The sequence below is a fragment of the Malania oleifera genome, chromosome 13, assembly GCF_029873635.1.
Source record: "Malania oleifera isolate guangnan ecotype guangnan chromosome 13, ASM2987363v1, whole genome shotgun sequence".
NCBI classification, from domain to species: Eukaryota; Viridiplantae; Streptophyta; class Magnoliopsida; order Santalales; family Ximeniaceae; genus Malania; species Malania oleifera.
In genome coordinates this window covers 64,671,912-64,697,505 of record NC_080429.1, presented here as the reverse complement: position 1 = coordinate 64,697,505, position 25,594 = coordinate 64,671,912, and the positions used below count along the sequence as shown (strand labels likewise).

The 25,594-nt window shown below is 36.8% G+C and overlaps 1 protein-coding gene across 1 annotated transcript in view; it reads left to right on the top strand.

Moving 5' to 3' along the window:
- Positions 1–25,594, top strand: part of LOC131146744 (potassium channel SKOR-like) — a 151,065-nt gene that overhangs the window by 63,740 nt on the left and 61,731 nt on the right. The window contains exon 7 of the mRNA XM_058096511.1: positions 1,395–1,493. Coding sequence (XP_057952494.1) covers positions 1,395–1,493 — 99 coding nt within the window. The remainder of the gene's footprint in view (positions 1–1,394; positions 1,494–25,594) is intronic.

Here is a 25,594-nt window from a genome sequence, read left to right as displayed (position 1 = left end):
CAATTCTAGCACCTTTTGCTTTAAGCTAAATTTTATTTGAATCTGTATTAATACCATGTTTTCGATTTAACAGAAATAGAGTAAAAACCAACTGCTGTTATAGAGTAGGATGCGAAAAAAGACTATCCCTTGATGCCGTGTCTTGTGTTTTGATATTGCGGAAACTGACTCCTATATTTTATTGTATTGTTTGGCTTTTGGAATTATGCAACAACTCTTGGTTTACTCTGTAAATATTGAGTTTGTCTCAACTTGATAGTTCTTCCCTCTTGCAAACAATTTGTGGAAGCGTGCTGCATTTGTTTTGGGGCATTTGGCTGGAAAGGAATGTTATCTTTTTCAGCAGACATTCTTTGAGTTTAGTTTTTCTTGGGATAGAATTGTTTTGTTGGGTTCTCTTTGTGGTGGTCACTAGGGAACTTGTTTTTCAGATTTTCAGTGAGATCGGCGGGTTCTCCTTTTGCAATGGTTTATTTTTATTTATTTATATGTTTTTACTTCTTCTGTTGTTTCTTTTTGAGGATTTCCTGTCCTCCACTTTGTATCTCTGATCAACTTTATGCCGGAAGAAAGTTTTGTGCTTTCAATATACCACTTCCTTTTAAATGTTTCCTTATGATTTCAAGATTTTAGTTTTCTCTATCTAATTCTCCTAGTGTACTGTATGCTTATAACCATGGTCTAAAATTTCCACGAAATTGTTGAAATTTCTGTCGAAATTTCTGATTTCCGTTACCCTTGAAATCGAAATGGTAGTTGATTTCCATTTTGCATAATTTCCATTGAAATCTCAATGACTCATCCAAAATTTATCCAAATCTTGAAATTTTAACTATGCAATGAAATTTCCTTGGAATTCAAACGAGAGATTTTGGAGTGAAGTGGAATTTCTCTCTTTATTTATTTTATTTATTTTTATCGAAACAAAAGTATTACAAGTGATTATGAAATTATATGAAAAAATAAACTTACAACAATATTTTATTTAACCATTCATGTCTAAATTACCATTATTTGTATAATAAATAATATTTGAATGATTTATGAATTTCATTTGTATTGACTAAATATGTTTAATGCACATTATCTTACAAATATGTTTGATACACATACACATACTATATTACAGTTTTTCCACTTCATAGACAACATAAATGTTTATCTTGCAATAGATTAGTCCTAAAACTTACATTAGTATGTTTGTTAACCATTTCTAAAGTTTCACAAGGAATTCTATGCTTTACTACTGATTTCCGTTATTTTTCAAATTGAAATCGAAATTTACGTCGAAATTTCCGTACTTTTGGTGCTTCAAAATTTGAGTTGAAATCAAAATTTAAGACCTTGCTTATAACACACTGCTACAGTTTGTACTTATATTTTTATTGTACCAGGCTGTTAGAGTCCATGAGGAATTTTTCCTCCCAGGAGAAGTGCTTATAGAGCAGGGAAATGCAGTAGATCAGCTATATTTTGTCTGTGATGGTGAATTGGTATGAACTTCTGTCCTTTGATCACCAATATCATTCATTTGTTTTATTTTTTGCGCGTTGAGACGTAATTCTTTTGTCACAGAAATCTACTCTAAGGCCTGCTTTAAGCATATCATTTGTTCTAAATTGCCCATTATTGATTTTAAGTTTCTATTCTTAAATTGTGGTTATTCTCGTTCTTTCATATGCCACTTTGTAACATATTTTTTCCACACTTTTTACTTAAAAAATAAAACTTTTTAAAGTAGTTGCGCAGCACAAGCTGACTGGTATGTCAAGTGCAAATATTTTAAAGGTAATCACTTAGAAAAAATAAAATACAGTTTTGAAGTATGTTTACTTCTTTGAGTAGACTATACTATTGCAAAATTTTAAGAAAATGAATGGCAAAAGTCAATAAAATTTGAAAAAAAGAAGAAGAAGATAATTTTACATTAAAGCCACCAGGACTAGGGTAGAATGAGTTCTGTGAAAATCATCATTTGAATACACATAATAAGCCAATTAAGAGAGTATTTGTTGAAGCACATACACTCATATCTTTCATAATGCAGCCAAAAGGTTATACTTTCACAGCTTCTATATACAACATTTTTCACACTTTGTGGACTAAATACATATTCATCAATGGAACATAGGCTTTGTATCTTCCTACCAATGCGTAGTACATGCCAAAAGTGGCAATCTCTAGCAAAACTTAGCAAGTGGATCTTTCCTTTGGTAAAATGGAACTTGAAATTGTTATGGAAGTAGGGTGAGCAACCATGATCTCAATAGGCATTCTAAATCCCCCTCATTCATGCAAGGAATTATTTAATCCTATTGTCATGAACATTCATTATTCTAAGTAATCTCCTTATCAGTTATCATCACAAGACATTCAAATAACACACATTTCAACATAGTAGTGCTATCTCAAACAAGTGCAAAATTCCAGCTTGTTCAATCACAGCTTAACGCAGAAATACCGTCCGGATGTTTAGGGCCTTTCACCCAAGGGAGACAATCCCTATTTGCTTAAATTTCACAATACCACAGATGCAAACAGCGCATATTGCCGCAGAACATACAATCATTTCAGACAATATGAATTCGAATATATTCATTCACAGGTTATGTCCTAGCAAGTAAACACTATCATCCTTACAAGGCTAACGACCATAGCAAATAAATTTACCTTCTACTAAAATTATGATAAGTAGCTATAAAACCCAAGAGAATACTGGGTTGTTATCTATAGTAACTAACCAATTCAAATGCATAAAAGTTTCTACTTTTTTCCTTGAAAATTTCCATTTTTACCTAGACAGATAAATGAAAATTATGAACACCTACCTTGCTAATCATCTTCTCCAATTTATTTTGACATTCCTTATTTTTCTGTATTTTTCCTGATTTTCCTCTAATTTTCCTGATTTTGCTTAATTTCCTGCAGAATTCTCTCTCTCTCTCTCTCACAGTAGGGATTCACAACAATTGATGATAGGTGTATTTGTTATCACCGGTATTCCTTATGCTGGAAACGGATTAGGACAGCCGCAGCCTGCAGCAAATGGGCTCCTGCAGTCCTACCGGCTGTCTGCTAGTTGTGTACTGCTGTGCTCTGCAGTGTTGCTGCTAGGACCTGGTTTCAGCACGCCCCTCTTCTGTTTTATTTCTCTGTCTGCCTCAACTTATTTATATTTTAACATAGGCTGTCTTAATTACCTTTCTTCTAAGCCCTTCCTACCACTCATAAATTAAATGAACTTTCCAATATCAATTAACTTAATGCACCATGTGCTTAGTATAAACTCATTCAATACAAAAGCAAATGCAACAACCATGCAATTTAGGAAAGTAATTTAAATTTACCCTGGTTAAAGTGTATGGTTATCACAACTCTCACTTTAGAGAAATTTCTTTCGTGAAATTTCATCCAACCTTATGTTGTAAACAGATGAGGATGTCTTTCAGCCACATCAATTTCTGAGTCCCAAGTTGCTTCTTCTATGTCATGATCAAGGTACTACCTATAGAGACTCGAACCCGTAAAATAAGAAAAAGGGTAAAAGGGTAATTTTAGCAGTCTTCGTCGATGAAGGCCCTTCTATGGTTTGTCGCCGAAATTCAGAGCCTCGGCGATGAAGAGATCCTGACCGACAGGAAAAATATCGGACAAAGTGTTCGTCGACGAAGAAAAAGATTCGTCGGCGAAGAGCCTTCTGTGGCTCGTTGACGAGGTCACCATTTGTTGACGAGTTTGACCGGGTCAAGGGGTCTATAAGTATCATTTTTTGTTGCTTAAGGGTTAAGAAACTCTAAACGCACACTCTCTCTCTCTACAACCAGCGAACTCCCTCTCTCTCTTAGATCCTTCTCCGTTCGTCACCCGAATCCACGATCTGATGCTACTACGTGGATCAAGGGAAAACCTCTACGATTCCAGCGGATCAGATCTTCGTTTTGAAGATTTCCGGGTTTTATCCCGAAATCGAGGTAAGGGTCTGATTTAGTCTCTGATTTGGTAGATTTGTGGTGAATAGAATTATGTTGAAGTGTTGTTCTATGGTTTTTAGGTTTTGAGAACTCGGTTCGTCGTTTTGGAGCTAAGTAGTTCATATTTCTATATTCGGGAAAAAGGTAAGGGGATTTGTTTACATCAGTATTTTTAGAAAACTAAATTGCTAAAATGTTAGCTTATGTTTATATGTATGATATGACTGCTTATCTGTGAAGTTTCACCGGGTAAAAATTCTGGTTTTACGATTTTACGGTTTTGGTAAAAATGAGGATTTTGGCGTATAATCTCCAAACTTTTTAAAACTTCTTTATTTGTATTAATCTTAACGTAGGAGATGCTTGAACCCCTTATTTTCCATTTAAATGATATTTTTCGAGTTATATTCTATGTAGTGGGATTTTTGACCCAAACGAGTGTGACATATGATATGAAGTGGAATATGTGAAGCTGTTTAAATACGTATATGAAACTATGGGAACTGGAGTTCCATTTTGCTATTTGGAAATGTAGAAAACAGGTGCTGGTTATATACCGAGCTTTATATGCGAAAAGGGTTAAACCGAGAAGGTGTGTGCCGGTTTATACCCCAATATGAATGAATGAGTTTGTGAAAATACTAGAACTGTACAGGTGATCTGTGAATTCGAAACAAGTTAATTCGTTTTACTATAAATTGTATATATGATATATGAAACCGTAGCTTGTTACGATCAGAGCCTTAAAAAGCTCACCATTATATCAGAGCTGTAAAAAGCTCACCTTTATTTTAGAGCCCTAAAAAGCTCACCCTTATAAGAGTGCCTTAAAAAGCTCAACGTTATATAAAGCCTTAAAAAACTTAAGCGCGGTTCCGTTGCTTCATATTGGATACGGTGTAACCACACATATGATTTTCAGTGTGGGGTATCGAGATAGTTGGCTGGATATTGGAGTGGCCATTGGTCTATTAATGGACCAGGTGGTACCAGTCGGACTATAGTAAATTGCATAACCCGAAGCCATGGGGTAGTGTTGGCATTTGTTATTATTGTATCTAAGGTGGACAATGTTCAAAATATGCATATTTATGATTTGAAAACTAAAATTGGCAAAGCCACAGGTTTGAGTACCGGGTGGAGGGATCGTACAGTGTATGGGCCTGTACTCTACCCTAACCTCGGGAACTCTCGCTTGCAACGATGCTTAATTATCTATCGCAGGAATTATATCTATATATCTTCTATATTACAGTATGGAGAATGTGCTATATATATACGTAACTGCTTTCTACTGGTTTGAATATGTATGGTCACACACTAATGTAATATCTTTCACCTTACTGAGAAGTGTCTCACCCCAATATACAACCTTTGTTTCAGGTCCTACAGGACGTCGGTCCTAGTTGCTAGAGGGACTTGGAGGGTCGTTTTGATTTTAGCTTACGTAAGTGTTTTATGTATGTAATAAACTTAGTTTAGAATATCTTTTGGAGATTGTAAGAACATGTTATGTTTTAAGTACGATTGTATGTATTTGAGGATACAGTTAGAAACTCTAGGTTATGTCTATTAGATTTCCCAATGGATGTTTATGTTTTCTGCTGTGCTTAAGATTACAAATGAGTATGAAACACCCATATGCCCTTATTAAGGGTGGGTGGTATATGTATGTTATCAGAGACAGGTATATTTTATAGGTGTAGTAGCACTCTGGGGCTGTATAACGGGCCGGGCCATATAACGGGCGTTACACTACCTGTCAAAGTCAAGAAATCTTTTGGAAAAACTAACCATTCTCAGTTCAGCCCTTTCTCATTATAGAGGCAAATCGCCAATCTTTACAAGGAAAGTAGTAATAGCCAATCTTTACTAGGAAAGTAGATATTATGCTATACAAAGGAAAGTCTAACGTATTCCTAATGTTCAACATCTATACATGGTAAATATATTGTGTGCATATAATATTACATCCCCTCTCAAATTGATGCTGGTAAGTCGACTAGCAACAATTTGCCAACAAGGAATTGATGCCACCGTCGAGTCATGGCTTTGGTGGAGACATCAGCCACTTGGAGATCAGATGAAATGTAAGGAAGAGATGTCACCCGACTCTCCAAGGTATCTCGGATAGAATGACAATCAACCTCAATGTGCTTGGTGCGTTCATGGAAGACAGGATTGTTTGCAATCTGGATAGCACTAGTGTTATCAGCATGAAGAGGGGTAGAATTAGTCTGAGGTAACCCAAGCTCCTCCAAAAGACCCCGTAACCATACAATTTCAAAACAAGCAGTATACATGGCACAATACTTAGCCTCAGTAGATGATTTAGATTTTAGATGCACGATCTTGTTTCTTACATTTCCACGAAATTAAGGCATCACCTAAAAACATACACCAACTCGTAGTAGATCGATGCATATTCGGACACCCAGCCCAATCCACATCACTATAGGCAACAAGTTGAAGAGATGAGCCTGTAGGAAAGAATAACCCACGAGTTGGTGTCCCTTGAGGATGGCGGATAATGCGACGAACCGCAGCAAGATGAAGATGCCGAGGAGAAGACATAAACTGGTTGACCTGATGAACAACATAGGAGATATCCGATCGAGTAGTGGTCAAGTAGGTAAGACTCCCAACTAGGTGCCGATAGAGAGTAGGATCATCCAAAAGATCCCCTTCATCCTTCCTATATTTGACATTTACCTCCATAGGAGTATCAACAGAAGAGGTATCCTCCAAACCTGCCAACATGATAAGATCTTGAATATACTTATGCCGGTTTAAGAAAATATCAGTGACCCAATGATGAACTTCCAGTCCCAAGAAGTATGTGAGCTGGCCAAGATCTTTCATATGGAAAGTTGCATGCAATAGCTTCTGAAGTGTAGTAATCAAACCACGGTCAGTTCCAGTAATGATGATATTATCCACATAAACCAAGAGAAGGACTATACCCGCCCCAGACTTGTGGAAGAAAAGATAAGAATCATACTGACTTTGTATAAAGCTGAAGGTAAGAAGTGTACTACGAAACTTCTCAAACCAAGCGCGGGGAGCCTTTTTGAGCCCATACAAAGAACGCCTTAGCTTACAGACATCATGAGGAGAAGAAGTCATCATACCATAGGGAAGCTTCATGTAGATCTCTTCTTGGAGATCACCATGAAGAAAAGCGTTCTTCACATCCATCTATTGCAGCTGCCATGACTGTGAAGCGGCAATAGCTAAGATGGTTTGAACCGTGGTCATTTTGGCAACAGGAGCAAATGTTTCCTCATGATCAACCCCATATTCCTGTTTGTTACCCAGAGCGACAAGGTGTGCTTTGTGCAGGTCCAAAGAGCCTTCAGAACGAAGCTTGAGAGAGAAAACCCATTTGCTCCCAATACGTTTGACTGTAGGAAGACAAGGGACAATATCCCAAGTGTGATTTTCCTTAAGTGCTTGAAGTTCTGTTTGCATTGCATTTTGCCAACACTCATGTTCCATGGCTTGTTTGTAGCAAGAGGGAATGGAAATAGAGGATAAAGTAGCGATAAGAGAAACAGGAGAGAAGAAATTGTTGGCCCTAGAGTCGAGTCTAGAGGGGGGGTGAATAGGCTCTTTTGCCTGTTTAGGCTTTCCTTTACAAAATAATAAACTTTGCAAGATACAAGCAATTATATGACAATATGTAAAATGTAAATCATGCACAAGACATAAAATAAAAGAGTAGGGAAGAAAAGCTTGACAAACAATTTTAACATGGTTCAGTCTCTTGCCTACGTCCACGTCTTGAGGCACACTCAAGGATTCCACAATCCACTATAAGCCTCCTTCACCGGCAGAGAAGCCTTTACAAACTAGAACAAATCCCTATCGCTCACCAAGAGCTGCAAGGTTCACTAAGAACCTTCACACATGAACCAATCACTTTCGCTCACCAAGAGCCGCAAGGTTCACCAAGAATCCTTGCAATTCGGTTCACCAAGAATCTTCAATCACGATTCACAAAGAACCGTTGAACTAGGTTCACCAAGAACCTTTATGCAACAAGATGATGAAAATGATTTACAAAACAAATGCTCCTTGAATGAGCTGATAATTGATACAATCAAATCCTCACACAATTCTCTCAAAGTAATGTATCACACTAAGATTGAAGAGCAAGGGAGAAGTTGAGCACAAAGATGATGAACTAAATCAAGTGTGCTTGCAAATGATATATAACTATTAAGATCCATGTTTAAACAAGCCTTTGGACTTGTATTTATAGGAAAATTGGGTTACTAGCCGTTTTATGGCTGTTGGGCTAATATATTAATTGTTTACTTTGAAAACTAGCCGTTTCTAGCCATTGGAGCTGGAATCCTGACGCAAACCATCGACTGTTTACTCCAAATAGTCAACTGTTTGACCCTATTTGTTCGTTATCGAAACCTTCTCATCTGTGAAAGTCTTCAACATGAAAGTTGTGGTATTTTTTCTTAGCTTTCCCTAGATACCAAGATTGCCCTTTTTGGAGTCTTCTAGCAAAAGTTATGTTTCAAATACTGAAGGGTGTTTAGGAAATTTGAGAGAGGAATTTGGGTGGTGCATAAATGAGGTTTTAAACCCAAGCAAGACCGAGTCTTTAAAAGATTATACACTAAGATGATTTAAAACTTGTTCCATATAAAAATACATTTAAGTAAATGATATTTTTATAAAACTCTTGTTTTTACTTTGAAAACTCATAAGTACTAAACTTACGACTCGGTGATATTCTATGTACTCTTACGAACTAGTATGCACATGCAATTTGCTCAGCTCTTACTCAATGATCATGCGTGAAACAATACTGCAAGAGTTACAATAGTTCCTACCTCAAACACTTCCTATTACACTATGACTTTGTTGGATGTGCTTGAGTTCTTCCAAGTGAGTGTCCACCTTGATCTTTCCTACTTGAATGTCTACTTGGTCCGATCTTTGCCTTTGATCAAGTACCTTCATGTATTTGTCACTTGTACCTGTACTTAACTTAATCTGCAAAGATAGGTTACACTTGGAACTACAAATAGGTTAATATCATCAAAACACATTAAATATGATTATATAGTGAATAAGGCTAACAGAAACCATACCAATCAAGGGGTCAAGAAGGACAAGTAGACCAGCAATGAGTGGTGGAAGCAGGAGCAGGATCAGGCGCCGGGTCAAGATCTTGAGGTGGCACAAAGGAAGTGGAATTAGACTCATGTCGACTATGTCTTTCATATACAAAACCAGGTTTGAACCTTTCCATAATTGTTGGGGAATCAGAAAAGCTAGGCAGAAGAGATAAAGATGCAAATGGAAGCTCAACATGAGATGGAAAGAAATATTGTTTTTCGAAGAAAACAACATTCCTAGAAACTAGCAGACAACGAGCATGAGGATCATAACAAACATAACCCTTTTGAGGGATAGCATAACCAAGAAAGACACACTCAGCAGACTGAGCAGTAAGTTTATGTCGTTCATGAGCAGGGAGATGTACAAAACAAACACAACCAAATGTACGAAGATCAGAATATGAAGGAGAATGACCAAACAATTTAAAGAAAGGAGAAACATGATTTAACGTAGGAGAGGGTAAGCGATTGATCAAATAAACCGAAGTAGAAAGCGCTTCACACCAAAAACAAGGAGGAACAGATGATTCAAGTAAAAGGGTTCTTACCACATCAAGAAGTGCAAGGAAGCGCTTAATGACTGAAAAAACTTCTGCCTTAGCCCGTAGGAAGTAAACCCAAGTAAAACCACTAAAGTCATCAATGAAAGTAACAAAGTACTTGTAATGCACATGAGAAACAACAGATGCAATTCCCCAAACATCACTATGAATACTATCAAAACAATGTGAGGCACAAGATGCATGATGAGAAAAGGTAGAACTTTACTTTTGCCAAGTTTGCATGTTGTACAATAAAAGGAAAGATCAAGAGAAGAACACGCTGTATTTCCCACCAAACCAGAATTAAATAAAGTACGAAGTACATCTGAGTTTGGGTGGCCTAGACGTCTATGCCACATCTTATTTCCAGGACTAGCAACATTACATGCAAAAGAAAGTAGAGGATAACTAGGCATAATTGTGGAAGGAGAAAGGTGCAGAGGAAAGAGTCGTCCCACTTTAGGCCCCTTAGTGATCATCTTCCCGGACCCTTGATCCTGCACAACACAACCAGAATGAGAGAAATGAACCTTACATTTGTTATCAACCAATTGACCAACAGAAAGAAGATTTGTGGAGAGGTCAGGAGACACAAAAACATCAGTTAAGGACGATGAAAGATCACCAACAGCATGAATAGGCAGAGAACTACCATTAGCAGTGTTAATTTTCAGATTTCCATCATAATTTCGGACATTGGAAATAGGAACAACAGAATTGGTCATATGGTTAGAGGCTCCGGAATCAAAATACCATGGTTTAGAAGAAACGTTAGGATTACCTGAGAGTCCAAAAGCAGAAAAAGCAGAAAGGATAATCTGTTGTACCATTTCAGGAGTGAGTGTATTCAGGTTTGCTAAGGCTGTGGGAGTAGGAACAACCTGCAAGGCAGCAGAACTAGAGGCACTAGCGGAGGCATGATAAGCAGTACCCTGCTTCCTTTTAGAGCGAATGGGACAAGTGGAGATGATATGGCCCTGTTTCTTGCAGTACTCACAAAACTTCTGGGGCAATCCCGAGCAATATGACCCTTTACAGCTATAGCACTGGACAGCACGCGTGTCTCGACCCTTATTCCTCTCTTGTGCTGCATAAGCCACGGTAACAGGGGCACTGACAGTAGCCCGACATTCCATAGCAGCCTGAGTTACGATATGCTGCTGCTCATGAAGAAGTTTACTCAAACAAGCATCCAGAGATGGTACCAGATGACGATTCATCAGATTAGAACGTGCAATGTCAAAGTCAGAACGTAGCTTCATCAAGAATTGATCTCTCTTGCTTGTTTCATGCACTGCTTGAACAGCAGAGAGAGCTGCAGCGGGAACATTTGCTTAAACAATGTCTGAACTGCCCAAAGATTTTGAAAACCAGAAAAATATTCCTCAATAGAGAGACTTCCCTGTGTGAAATTAGCCTTCTCATACTCCAATTGAAAACGCCGAGCCATATTGTCTTGATTATAAACCTTATGCTGATAATTCCATGTGTCAGCGGCAGTTTTATAAGGCCTCTGATCGAGAACAAGGTGAGGCTCAACCGAGCTAAGGATCCAGGTCAAAACCTGAGCATCCTTGATTAACCATTTAGATAGAGCCTCGCCATCTCGAGGTGCGGGATCACTCCCATCAATATGACCCCACAAGTGTTTCCCTTTGACAAACAATTGAAACTGAAACTCCCAACCAGAATAATTTTTGCCAGTAAAACGGACCCTGAAAGACTCACTAGAAGACATGATTTAACCAAGATAGATACCAGAATTCACAAAAAAATTCCACCCACAACAGAAACACTGATCTCCTAGAAATTCCACAAAGAATATTCCACAAAAGTACAACACCTAGAACCCACAAAGAAGTTGCCGAAGATGCCAACAAACAAGAAATCCCGGTACCCACAAAGAAACAAAAAATCCCAGCATCAAAAAAGACAAAGGACCGGAGACCCACAAACTAAAAAATATTCCATGAAAGTTCAACACATTGAACCCACAAACTCACCACAAAAAGCACCGACAACCAAAATAAATCGCACAAACTAACCAACCAAGTGCCGAAATCCACAAGAGCAGCAACATAGAGCGCCAAAACCACCAACAGGAATCACCAAAATCCCAAAACACAGGCCCCCGAGAAAAAAAAAATCCGAGAAAAAAATTTGAGAAACAGGTAAAAAACTAGAAACTTGCTCTGATACCATGTCAAAGTCAAGAAATCTTTTGGAAAAACTGACCATTCTCGGTTCAGCCTTTTCTCATTATAAAGGCAAATCGCCAATCTTAACGAGGAAAGTAGTAATAGCCAATCTTTGCAAGGAAAGTAGATATACAAAGGAAAGTCTAACGTATTCCTACTATTCAGCATCTATACATGGTAAATATATTGTGTACATCTAATATTAATAGCTAAATTATATATGGTAACACTACCTTGACCAAAGGAATAACCTTATTTCTTAAGACCCCCTCCTTCAAAGAATTTGCATTGGATTTTATTCATAATTGACATCCTTTGTCAATGGAATATTGGTCCATTCAAGAACACGACCTGAATCTTGCTGGCACTTTCAAAGAATGAAGACATGGAAAACATCATGAATATGCACCAAAATCAGATGGTAACATCAACTTATAGGCTACTTCTTTAATTCGTTTCACAATTTGAAGCAGCTCAACATAACAAGGATTTAGTTTCCCTTCTTCCCAAATTTGGAAGTATCTTTTCAAGCTGACAACTTTAGGAATACAAAGTCTTCAATTTCAAATTTGAGTGGCCTTCTTTTATCAGCATAACTCTTTTACCAATTTGAGTTCTGAGGGGATGATATCTTGCTTAATCTTTTTGGTAGTTCCTTGAATTAAATCTGGACCAGGCATTTGATTTTCTCCTATCTCTGCACAACGCATCAGTGATCTATAAGGTCTTGCATATAAAGCTCCATACTGTTCCAGATTTATATTGGATTGGAAACTGTTGTTGTAGGCAAACTCTACCAATGTAGATGCTGACTCCAACGCCCTTTGAATTCTAGAATGCAAGCCTTCAACATATCTTCTTAGATTTGAATTTTCTTTTCTGGTTGGCCATCTGTTTCAGGTGATATACAGTGCTAAACTTTAATGTGTGCCCATAATCTTTTCAGAAATTGTGCCAAAACTAGATTGCAATATTGGGTCTCTATTAGAGATAATTGATTACGGGACCCACAAAGCTATTCAATTTCTTTTATATATGAATGACTCAGCTTTGCAGGGAATCTGAAATCATGATGGGTAAACAGTGAGCTGATTTTGTCGATCTATCCACAAAAACCCATATAGTATCATGACCTAGGGTGGTCCTTGGTGCACCTTAAATAAATATGTCATTTCCTCACCCCATTTCCTTTGTGCTACTAATAATGGTTGTAATAAGCTTGCACGCTTCTGATATTTAGCTTTCATTTGTTGACAACTTAGACATTTTGTAACAAGTTCTTTCACTTCTTTCTTCATACCAATTCTCTATAATTGTCTTTTCAAATTTCTATGCAACTTTGTGCTGACAGGATGATTAGTGTATCTAGAACAATGTGTCTCTTGTAAGGCTCCTTTCTCAAATAATTTGGAACACAAAATCTACCCAAATAATGGTCCTCCAATAGAAGATTTTATCCACCATTCAGATGGTAGTATGCTTCCATTCCCATTAGAAGATCATGGTGCCCATCAATAATTCGTCCCATAAAGTTGGTTGTGCCCTTGAGCTATATATGCAAACCTTGTCTCCTTGAAAGGTTGCATGCCAGTTAAAAGAATCTATAGTTTCCAACATTTATCACCATCAAACTTTCAAGTTTCCCAATGTTTTTCGGGACTTATTTTCTTAGCGCATCCGCCACAATGTTTGTTTTCCCTACATGATATTTTAATTTAAAGTCATAATCTTTTAAATATTCTACCCAACTCTTTTGCCCCAAATTCAAGTCATTGTAAAGAGATATTTAAGGCTGATATAATATGAGTACACTTCAAATTTGTTTCAAATTTCAATACAAGTATGAAACACCATAATTTTAATGCAAACCATGGTTTTAAATCGCGGTTGTGGGTAGCGTAATGTAACGGTAACGGGTGTAATGGAAAGCGGGAGTAGCGGATGTTACATAATGGGAAGCGGGTGTAACGGCTGTGAATTTTTTTGAAGCACACACAACCTTGTGCATATTAGCGTACTTGCATGTTTTAAGCTTTTAACCCTTCTTAGAAAGAGTTTTAGTGTATTTTGGATCATTTAGTTCAAGTAACTAAGTTCTTTGGTAAGGGCAACAAGTTTACATTTGTTTTAAACCACCATTGATAGAAAAATTACGTGTGTGTGTGTGTGTGTGCATTTATACTTCTCATTGTTCTTATCTGTCATAAATTCTTATGTGTGCTAAATTAATTAATAGAACAAAATACATTATACACTCCATTAATCTATTAGACACACAAGACATGCAAATAATACAAATATAAAATAGCTAGAAAAGAAAGATGTTGAAGTTGAAAAATATAGATCATAAATATCACATTACTAATATTATCAAAATAAAATATTTTCCTAACTAGTATTTTCAAATTGTTAATTAATGCATCTATTGTGAGTATTTAAGGAAATAGTAAATTTTGTATCTTTGTCATCCTCATTATAATCTTTTCCCCCTCTTGCCACATGGTATATTGAGAATGATTTATGAAAGAGAGGGAAAAAGTGAGAAGAAAAAGTAAAAAATAAAATATTTTTTTTGGTGTACAATCCTGTAGTGGTTATGTAACGACCGCAGCGGCCTTTACGTAACGGTTGCGGTCCATAATGGATGCTACGGCCGTGATTTTTATTCACACTGATTTCGCGGTGTGTAACTGTATCGGCAACCCAAAAAATCGTTACATAACGACGTTACGTAATGGTCGCGGCCTTTATTTAAAACCATGATGCAAACACCAATTCCAAGTCATGGGTTGGATAATTGCCTTTATGAGGCTTTAATTGTCGTGACCCATATGCAACTGCCTTTGCTTTTGCATCAACACACATCCCAGCCTGTTCAAGGAAGCATTTGTATATACTACATAATGATCCTCGCTATTTGGAGGACATAATATTGGAGCTTTTGTCAATGCCGATGTTTAAATTCTTGAAACACTATTTTACATTCTTCCCTCCACACAAGTTTCTTTCATTTCCTTGTCACCTCAACTAATGGCATGGCTATTCTAGAAAAATTCAGCACAAACCTACGATAATACCCTACCAAACCTAGGAAACTACAAATTTAGGAGTTCCCCTACTCAATGCAGCCTCAACTTTAGAAGAGTTAGCAGATAATGCATCTTCGATTATGACACAAAATTTCACACTAGTTGACTAACTCACATTTCTCTTGTTTGTCATATGATTGATGCTCCCGTAATTTTGGGGAAGTTGGTGCTGATTCTAGAATGAGATAGCGTCTTGTGGAAATAATTCTAATCAATCGTAACCAAGGTCTTAAATTTCGATTTCGACTCAAATTTTGAAGCTCCAAAAGTATGGAAATTTCAACGGAAATTTCGATTTCGATGTAAATTTCGATTTCGATTTGAAAAAATAACGGAAACTAGTAGTAAAGCATGAAATTATTGTGAAACTTTAGAAATGGTTAACAAACATAATAATATAAGTTTTAAGACTAATATATTACAAATTAAATACATCTATGTTTTGTATGAAGTGGAAAAGTTGTAAAATAGTATGTGTATCAAACATGCTTGTAAGATAATGTACATTAAACATATTCAGTTAATGCAAATGAAATTCATAACTCATTTAAAAATTATTTATTATACAAATATTGATAATTTACACATGAATGGTTAAATAAAATATTACTCTAAGTTTATTTTTTCATATAATTTCAAAAGCACTTGTGATAACCTTTTGTTTCAATAAAATAAATAAAATAAATTAAAAGAGAAATTTCACTTCACTCTTGAATCTCTCGTTTGAATTTCGACAAAATTTCGTTGCATAGTTAATATTTCGACAAATTTCGCTGAAATTTCGAGGTTTCGATAAATTTCGGATAATTTGTTGAGATTTCGACGGAAATTATACAAGACGGAAATTGACTGCCATTTCAATTTCAAGGGTGACGGAAATCGGAAATTTTGACAGAAATTTCGACAATTTCGTGGAAATTTAAAACCATGATCGTAACATAGGTACAAGTCTGTATAAATAGATATACAACAGAAGAGTAGAAGGAAAGAACCAAAGATGCTATTTTCTAAGGAAACTAAATATTCTAGGATATTCACACATTTCCAGCCGAGATTCTCTTAAAAAATTAGGAAAGTTGACAGATTTGAAACTTTCCAACACTCCCCCTCAAGCTGGCTTGAAGATATCTTCCATGGCCAGCTTGCTAATGAAATTTTCAAATTGTTTCTTCGGCAGTCCCTTTGTCAATATGTCTGCTACTTGCTCAGTTGTCGAGATATATGGCAGACAGATTACTCCCTCATCTGTTTTCTCCTTGATAAGATGCTTGTCTACCTCCACATGTTTAGTTCTATCATGAAGAACTGGATTGTGAGCGATAGCTATTGCAGCTTTTTATTGTCACAATACAGTTTCATTGGTAGTGAATTAGTAATCTTTAATTCTTCCAACAACCTTTTGATCCATAGTGCTTCACAAATTCCCTGAGCAATAGCCCTAAATTCTGCCCCTGCACTACTCCTTGCCACCACATTTTGTTTCTTGCCATGCCATGTTACTAGGTTTCCTCCAACAAAGGTGCAATAGCGAGAAGTTGATCTTCTATCAGTAATACTTCCAGCCCAATTTGCATCAGTGTATACTTCAACCTGTAAATTCCCATGTCCTACAAATAATAAACCTTTACCTGGAGTCCCTTTTAGGTACCTTAGAATCCTGTACACAGCATCAAAGTGCTCAGGTCTTGGTGAGTGCATAAATTGACTTACCACGCTTGTTGCAAAGGCTATGTCAGGACGTGTATAAGAGAGATAAAGGAGTTTCTCGACCAATCTTTGGTATTGCTCTCTGTTGATCACTTCTTTAGCCTTAGTTGGTTGGAGTTTTTTGTTCGGCTCTATAGGTGTTTCTGCTACTTTGCACCCTAGCAAACCTATTTCTCCAAGCAAATCAAGCACATACTTGCGTTGGGAAACAAAAATTCCTTTCTTTGACCTTGCAAATTTCATACCAAGAAAATACTTCAAGTTGCCTAAGTCTTTGATCTCAAATTCCTGAGCAAGGATCTTCTTTAACCTCTCTAGCTCATTGCTATCATCACCTGTCAGAATTATATCATCTACATAGACAATAAGGATAGCCATTTTGCCTTCACTCGTGTGTCTATAGAACATAGTATAATCGGCTTGACCGTGGCTGTAGCCATGACTCTTTACTACCTTCCTAAAGCGTTCAAACCAAGCTCTAGGAGATTGTTTGAATCCATACAATGGTTTCCTCAATCTGCACACCTTGACTTTGCCACCTTCCCCTTCAAATCCTGGCGGTAGATCCATAAAGACTTCCTCCTCCAAGTCTCCATTTAAGAAGGCATTCTTTACATCTAGTTGATATAAGGGCTAGTTAGCAACTCACGGATTGAGTTGCTAGAGAAAGCAACACACGGATTGAGTTCATCTTGGCTACTGGAGCAAATGTTTCCTAGTAGTCAATTCCATATGTTTGAGTGAACCCCTTCGCCACAAGTCTTGCTTTGTACCTTTCTATCCTCCCATCAGCCTTGAATTTGATTGTAAATACCCATTTATAGCCAATAGTCTTCTTCCCCTCTGGTAGGTCACCAATTTCCCAAGTGTCGTTAGCAATTAGTGCATCCGTCTCTTCTTGAACAACCAATCTCCATTCCGGGTAATCTAGTGTTTCCTGAATGGTTCTTGGAATAAACAGATGAGAAACATTTGAAGTAAAGGCCTTATGAGAATCAGAGAGTCTATGATAGGATAGATGGTTGGAAATTGGATGTGTGGTACAGGTTCTAACTCCTTTCCTAAGGGCAATGGGCAGGTCAAGATCAGAAGAACTATCAAAACAAGGATTTGGAGAAGAAAAAGTACCCTGAGTATGTGAAGGAGGACCAACTTGTGTAGGTGATGATGATTAGCCTTGCTCTAGATTTGAAGAAAGAGCTCTATTATTTTGATGATTTCTTCTTCTGGTATAAATACGAAGCTCAGATAAGGGAATATTTGATAGTACTTCTCCCCCTGTTTGTGAATTAGGTATGCCTTGTATAGGTAGACTAAGATTTCCATTATTTTCTCCAGTTAAAGTATCAGTTTCCTGACCCTTTGAAGACTGGATGTCAATGTCAAGGAAAACATTTGGAAGAGGCTTAGAGGTTTGCCAAAACTCATCTTCAATTTCCTTTTTCTCCCCCTGAAGATAGTTATGGCCAAAAAAGGGCTGGTTTTCAATAAAAACAACATCCATACTGATATGAATTTTTCTGGTATGAGGGTTAAAACATTTGTACCCTTTTTTATTGGGAGCATATCCAAGGAAAACACATTTTTCTGCCCTAGGATCAAGCTTGGATCGAAGATTGGTAGGTATATGAACAAAAACAGTGCATCCAAACACTTTTAGTGGCAGGTCTAATGTTATCCAACATGTAGGAAATAGATTTTTAGGCAATCTAAGGGAGTGATGTATTTTAGCACTCGAGTAGGCATCCTATTAATGAGATAGCAGGCAGTTAAAATAGCATCATCCCATAGATATTTAGGAACTTGCATTGAAAACATTAGGGCCTGTGCAACCTCTAACAAATGGCAATTTTTTCTCTTGGCAATGCCATTTTGTTGTGGGGTGTCACAAGTAGATTGATGGTGAATACCCTTTGTTGAAAGAAACATTCCCGAACATTTGTTAAAATATTCAGTACCATTATCATTCTAAGGATACTGATTTTCGTTTGGAACTGGGTTTCAACAATATTATAAAAATCCTGAATTTTTTTTTTTTTTAACCTCAAATTTGTCACTCAATAAGTACACCCAACACAAACGTGTATGATCATCAATAAACATAACAAACCATTTCTTACCATAAGAAGTAGTGATTTTTGAGGGACCCCAAACATCACTATGAATTAAATAAAAAGGTTTGGAAAAATGATAAGCTTTTGATTGATAGGTGCTTCGGTGACTTTTGGATATGTGGCAAACATCACAATGAAGAAAATTGCAATCCAGTTTTTAAAATAAGCTAGGAAGCAAATGTCTTAAATAGAGAAAACTAGGATGTCCTAGTCTAAGATGCCAAAGCATTATTTGTTCACGTACAGAAATAGAACTAGTACTACTACTCAAACCCTGAGCTTGTTTATTGTTGAATAAAGTCTTATCGAAGTAGTAGAGTCCATCAATCATCCTAGCACTGCCAATCATCCTCCCCGAGAGTTGGTCCTGAAATTCACGATGGGAATCAAAGAAAATGACACAACAATTAGAATCCCGTGAGAGTTTACTAACAGACAGTTGGTTATAAGCAAGTTTAGGGACATGAGGGACAGATTTGAGTTCTATTTTTTCAAAGATCTGGACAGAACCTATTCCAGCAATGGATGAAAAACTTCCATCTGCAATTCTAATCTTTTTATTAACAGAACAAGGAGAATAAGATTGAAACAATTGTGAGGTACTGGTCATGTGATCAGATGCACCAAAATCAATAATCCTTGGTGCAAGATTTAAGCAACAAGGGTAGGCACTAGAGTTATCACCTGTTTGGGCCAATGAACCAGTAGGAAGACCAGAGGCAGAAGTAGATTTGAGCAGTTGAAGAAGATGATCCACCTGCTCAGCACTTAGGAAATTAACTTCATTGGCTTTAGGGACTGCATGATTGCTGCCAGAGGGTCCAGATTTTGTTGCTCTTCCAGTTTGCTGGCTTTCCGTTAAGTTTCCAGAAATTTTCTCGAGTGTGGCGTGGCTTATTGCAATAGTCACACCATACTTGAGGCTTATCTTCTAACCTCCTTTGATTAGAGTAAGGCCGCTGTGCAGAAATATTGGCAGTAGCCAAATCTGTGTTACCAGCAGCACGAGGAGCAGGATTATTGGCAGCAAGTAGAGCAGAATTTTCCAGAGTCTCATCCTCCTTTTTCTTCATCATCACACTCCTTCGACAATCTTCTTGTCGTACTTCAGAAAATACTTCCCTGAGTGGGGGGAAGAGGCTGTCACCCTAGGATTCTACCCCTTACTTCATCAAACTCATCATTAAGTCCAGCCAAAAATTTAAAAATTCTTGCATTCTCCACCATCTTTTTATTGTGATTGCAACCAGCAGGATTTTTCCATTCATAATCATTGAATAAATCCAGATCTTTCCATAGGCCCTTAAGAACATTGAAATACCTTGTTACACTGCAGTCTCCTTGACAAGGTCTTAAATTTCAATTGGACTCAAATTTCGATTTTGATTTGAAAAAATAATGGAAACAAGTAGTAAAGCATGGAATTCATTGTGAAACTTTAGAAATGGTTAACAAACATAATAATATAAGTTTTAGGACTAATATATTACAAATTAAATACATCTATGTTTTGTATGAGGTGGAAAAGTTGTAAAATAGTATGTGTATCAAACATATGTGTAAGATAAGATATATTAAACATATTTAGCTAGTACAAATGGAATTCAAAAATCATTTAAATATTATTTATTATACAAATAATGATAATTTAGACGTGAATGGTTAAATAAAATATTACTGTAAGTTTATTTTTTCATATAATTTCAAAAGCACTTGTAATAATCTTTTGTTTCGATAAAATAAATAAAAGAAATTAAAATAGAAATTTCACTTCACTCCTAAATTTCTCATTTGAATTCTGACAAAATTTCATCGTATAGTTAAAATTTCGTCAAGTTTCGCTAAAATTTCGAGATTTCGATAAATTTTGGATGCTTCCTTGATATTTCGACGAAAATTATGCAAGACGGAAATCGACTACCATTTCGATTTTGAGGGTGTCGGAAATTTCGACAATTTTGTGGAAATTTATGACCATGCTCCTTGATAAGTATTGCTAATCTTCTGCTGCAGTTCATAAATCTGAGAGTAATTCCCAAGGTCAGAGTACATCTGACTCACATTGTCCCAGAGTTTCTTTGCAGTAGAATAGCACATGTAATTAGCACTAATCTCTTCATCCATAGCATTCACGAGCCATGCCATCACCATGGAATTTTTAGCATCCGATATAGCATAAGATGGGTCTATCTTCTCGGGCTCCTTAGCTTCACCAGTCAAGTACCCTATCTTCCTCTTCCACAAATATACATCCTGACAGATTGTGATCACTGCAGGAAGTTGGCCTCATTCAATCGTATATTGGTAATTTGGACAGAGTAAGGTTCAGAATGGGTAGGTCTGGTTTCGGGTTTAGCTTTGTTTAAAATTTCAGCCATGGCTACAGCAACAGAAGAGATTAGGGTAGAGTTGAACAAGGATGAAAACCCTATAGAGATTAGGGTCAGATTGGAGCCGCCAAGGGAAACTAGGGTTTACACAAGGCCAAGAGCCGGACCTAGCTCTGATACTATCTAGAATGAGATAGCTTCTTGTGGAAATAATTCTCATTAATGAACACAAAAGAATACCACAAACTCCTGCTGTAAATCCTAGTTCTAGAGAGAGAGAGAGAGATAACTCTGCAGAATATCAGGGAAATTCAGAGAAAATGAAGAGAAAATACCAGAAATTCATAGGGAAACTTAAACTAAGTTTGAAGAAGCTGAAAATCAAGGTAGGTGTTCTTAATTTTCATTTATTCACCTAAGGATTTTGGGTATTCAAAGGAAATAGGGGGTAGAAACTTGTATGGAATTGAATCCTAGTAAGGGCTTTAGGCTTGTTTTTTCTAATTACTTGATATGGCTATTTAGTTATCATAGCTGCATATTTTATCTAGTTGGGAAATTTTCATGTGATAGATATTCATCTCGTAAGTATGATTGTTTTATTTTCTATGGCATTGGTTGTGTATGCATATGTTGAATTGCAATAGTGTGAAATAGCTGGCATTATGTGTTGTTTTTGGCTGTGATATTGTGGAATTCGAAAAAGTAGGGATCATATCTCCCTTGGATGAAAGTCCCTAAACCTCTGGAGGGTATTTCCGCATTAAGGGGTGGTTGGCCAAGTTGGAATTTGGCACTTGTTGGTATTTCTGCATTAAGCAGTGGTTAGCCAAGCTGGAATTTAGCAGTTGTTGGTATTTCCACCTTAAGCATTTATTGGTCAAGCTGGAATTTGGCACTTGTTTAAAACAAAATGTGCACTTAGTTGGGACAACGCTGCTATGTTGAAAAAATGTGTAAATACATGCTATTTGGATGTTTTCAAGTGGCAACTTTAAATGAACAGATTGCTTAGAATAAAGAGTGTGTTCATGCACCTTATGATTATGCATGGATATAAGAAATCATATGTCAAAATATTGAAATCCTTATTTGAATAACGAGGAATTAAGAATGTCTACGGAGCTCATGGTTGCTCACCCTATTCCTTAACCTTTTCAGGTTTGAACTAAAGGAGAGCCCCACTTGTTAAGTTCTCCAAGAAACTGCCATTTTTTAACTTGTGTTACAAGTTGGCAGGAAGATGATAGAGATAGTATGCATGTATTTTGGTTGGCAGTTATTTATGTAGACTAGGAAGTGTGAAAAATGTGGTATGTAAAGTGCAACCCAATGTGAAGAGCTTGTCACCAAAATTAAAATGTTTTTAGTTACTTTATGAAATATTGTATGTATTGCTGTCAACACGTATTCACTCTTGATGGGTCTTTAACTTTTTATCAAATGATGGTTTTGTAAAACAAATTCTTGCCTAGGCCTAGTGCCTCCATCGGATTTTAGATGGGGTCAACGTGCCAAAAACATGAATGTGACAAAGTGGTATCAGAGTTTTAGTTACTTTGGGCCTTACTTAAGAAAGAGAGGGTAAGATAATATTAATTTGAGTTGCACGTGCTTGGGTCCTTTGATTTGTATGTTGTTAGGCCATTTATAGATTATGCTAGGCAGATTTAGGCATATACAGTAAGTATAGTGAGTATGGTTAGCTATGTAGCTTTGTTAGGATTGTTAATGACTACATGTCCATGGTACTATTTCATGATTGCGTGAAAACACTTGATATTTTTTTTTCCCTTCTAAGGAGAATGATACAAAAGGGTGGTCCAACTTCTTCAACTCCACTAGAATAGGGTGTCAATTCAGAGTGGAATGTTCCAAGAGAATCTAAGGGTTTAGCAGGATTATGCAGCCTTATGGAGTATTAATAAAGCTATAGTGATGGTGGCTCAAAATAATCAGCCAGCTCAGCAAAATAAGCATGAAAAGTAGCTGAATCAACAGCTAAAAATGGAGCAAGTGCTAGAAGAGACAAGAAAAATGAAAGAATATGTTGAAGGAGTTTAAGAAATTAAACCCTCCTAACTTTGTAGGTAACCTAGAACCTTTGGGGTTAGAGAACTGGCTATGGAAAGTCGGGAAACTTTTTTATATGCTTAGAATGCCAAATGAGTATAGTGCCATCATTGCAAGTTCTCTATTTGAAGGTGAGGCTGACCATTGGTGGGAATTTATGCAATGGGTAAGAGATATTGAGGCTATGAGCTTAGATTGACTTTAAAACAGTTTTCAATGAGAAATATCTCTGGAAGGCATTCCAAGAAGCCAAATTATAGGAATTTATGCCATTGACTCAAAAGAACTTGCCTGTTAGTCAATATGAAAGAAAATTTTCTGAAATATCACGGTCTGGAAAAGAACTAGTAAGCATTGAGGAATTGAAGGTTTGAAAGTTTGAAAGGGGACTAAGACCTACTATTAGGTCTAAAATTGTGGCCCAAAAGATAAAGGGTTTTGGAGAAAGATTTGGAAGGGCTGCCTTGGTAGAACAATACATTGAAGACTGTTATAAAATTTATAAACAGATGAAAAGGTCCTCATTTAGCAAAACTGGGTCAGCTGGAAAGACGCTGAAAGTTTCTCTAGCACCAAAGCAAAGTGCTCAAATTGGTGGTTCCTTCCGTAGTGTTTTGAAGTGTTATAGGTCTGGACAAGAGGCGCATATAAGGAAGGAATTTCCTAACTCTCAATCTCCAGTGATACCACAAATACAACAACTAGCAACTCAATTCTCTTGTTCTTGACCTTATCAACCATATCCTTCCACAATTTCAAGTTTTTTACGATTTTAGTGCAACCAAACCAGTTGAATTTTCCTGCAAATTCATCTAGACTTGAAGCTTCATATAAGGGAATGGGGAAGGAATTAGAGAATGAGATGCAAGGAATATTTTATACCATTGAACCATCCCAACATGGACATCATGGAGAGCAACCAAATGTGTAGGCAACTAATGCTATGGTGGAAGATATGGTTCTTTTACACTAAACTTGGCCAGGAGCTTTATTTTTTATGTTTCTACCTACTCATACATCTCTGCATCCTTTGCTAATATGTTGTGTTTAGAATCTGAACATTTGAGTAATGTCTTGCGTGTTGCTTCACGTGTGGGGAAAACAATAAATGCGGACAAGATATGCCGAAATTGCATATTACATATTGATGAACATGACTTCCTAGTGATTTACTAATCATGGATATTAAGGATTATGACACAATCCTAGGAATGGAGTGGTTGTCCATTTGTTATACACTTGTTGATTGTTTCTGAAAGAAAGTAGTACTCCGAGATCCAAATGGAGTGATAGTTTCCTCCAGCGGAAACCAAAGTAAGAAGCTCTCGTGTTTGATCTCTAGGTTGCTTGTGAAAAGATGGAATTTTGTCAAATGTCTGGGGTTTGTAGTAGCAATGAAAGCAGGTACACAAGTTAATGAAATCTGAACTTCTTTAGCCATAGTTGATGAATTTCCATATATTTTTCCTAATGATTTACTAGGACTACCTCCAAAACGAGAGACTGAGTTTACTGTTGATTTGGTGTCGAGGACGGAACCTATATCGACTGTTCCATATAGAATGGTTTTGGCTGAACTAAGGGAACTTTAGTTGCAACTACAAGATCTCCTTGATAACGGATTTATTCGACCTAGTGTATCACCATGAGGTGCACCTATATTATTTGCTAAGAAACATGATGAGTCCATGAGACCATGCATTGATTTTAGGAAATTGAATCGGGTTGCTATCAAGAATTGGTAGCCACTTCCAAGAGTTGATGAAATATTTGATCAATTGGTCGGGTCCCAATATTTTTTGAAGATTGACTTGCAATTAGGTTATCACCACATGAGGATTCAGGAATCTAACATCCCAAAAATGGCATTCCAAACATGGTAGGGTCATTATGAGTTTCTTGTGTTACCATTTAGAGTTACCAATGCACCTGTCATGTTCATGGATATGATGAATTGAGGTTTTCAACCCTATCTGAATCAATTTATTATAGTTTTTATCGATGATGTTTTGATATATTCAAAGACTCAAGAAGAGCATGAACAACATTTGCGAGTGACTTTACAAACATTAAAGGAGCATCAATTATATGCTAAAAGGGAGAAATGTGAGTTTTGCATCAACCCTATCTGTTGATCCTTCTAAAGTTGAGGCTGTATTGAGTTGGGAAACCCCTAAGAATGTGGCTGAAATCCATAGTTTCTTGGATCTAGCTGGGTATTTTCATAGATTTGTGCAGAATTTTTCCAAAATAGCTATGCTATTGACTGAGTTGACAAGGAAAAGAAAGAAATTTGTGTGGAGTGAAGGATGTAAAAAAGCATTTTCAAGAACTAAAACATTGATTGACAGCTGCTCAAACACTAACTCTTCCAAATAACAAGGATTGCTATGTAGTATATACAAATGATTCCTTGAATAGACTGG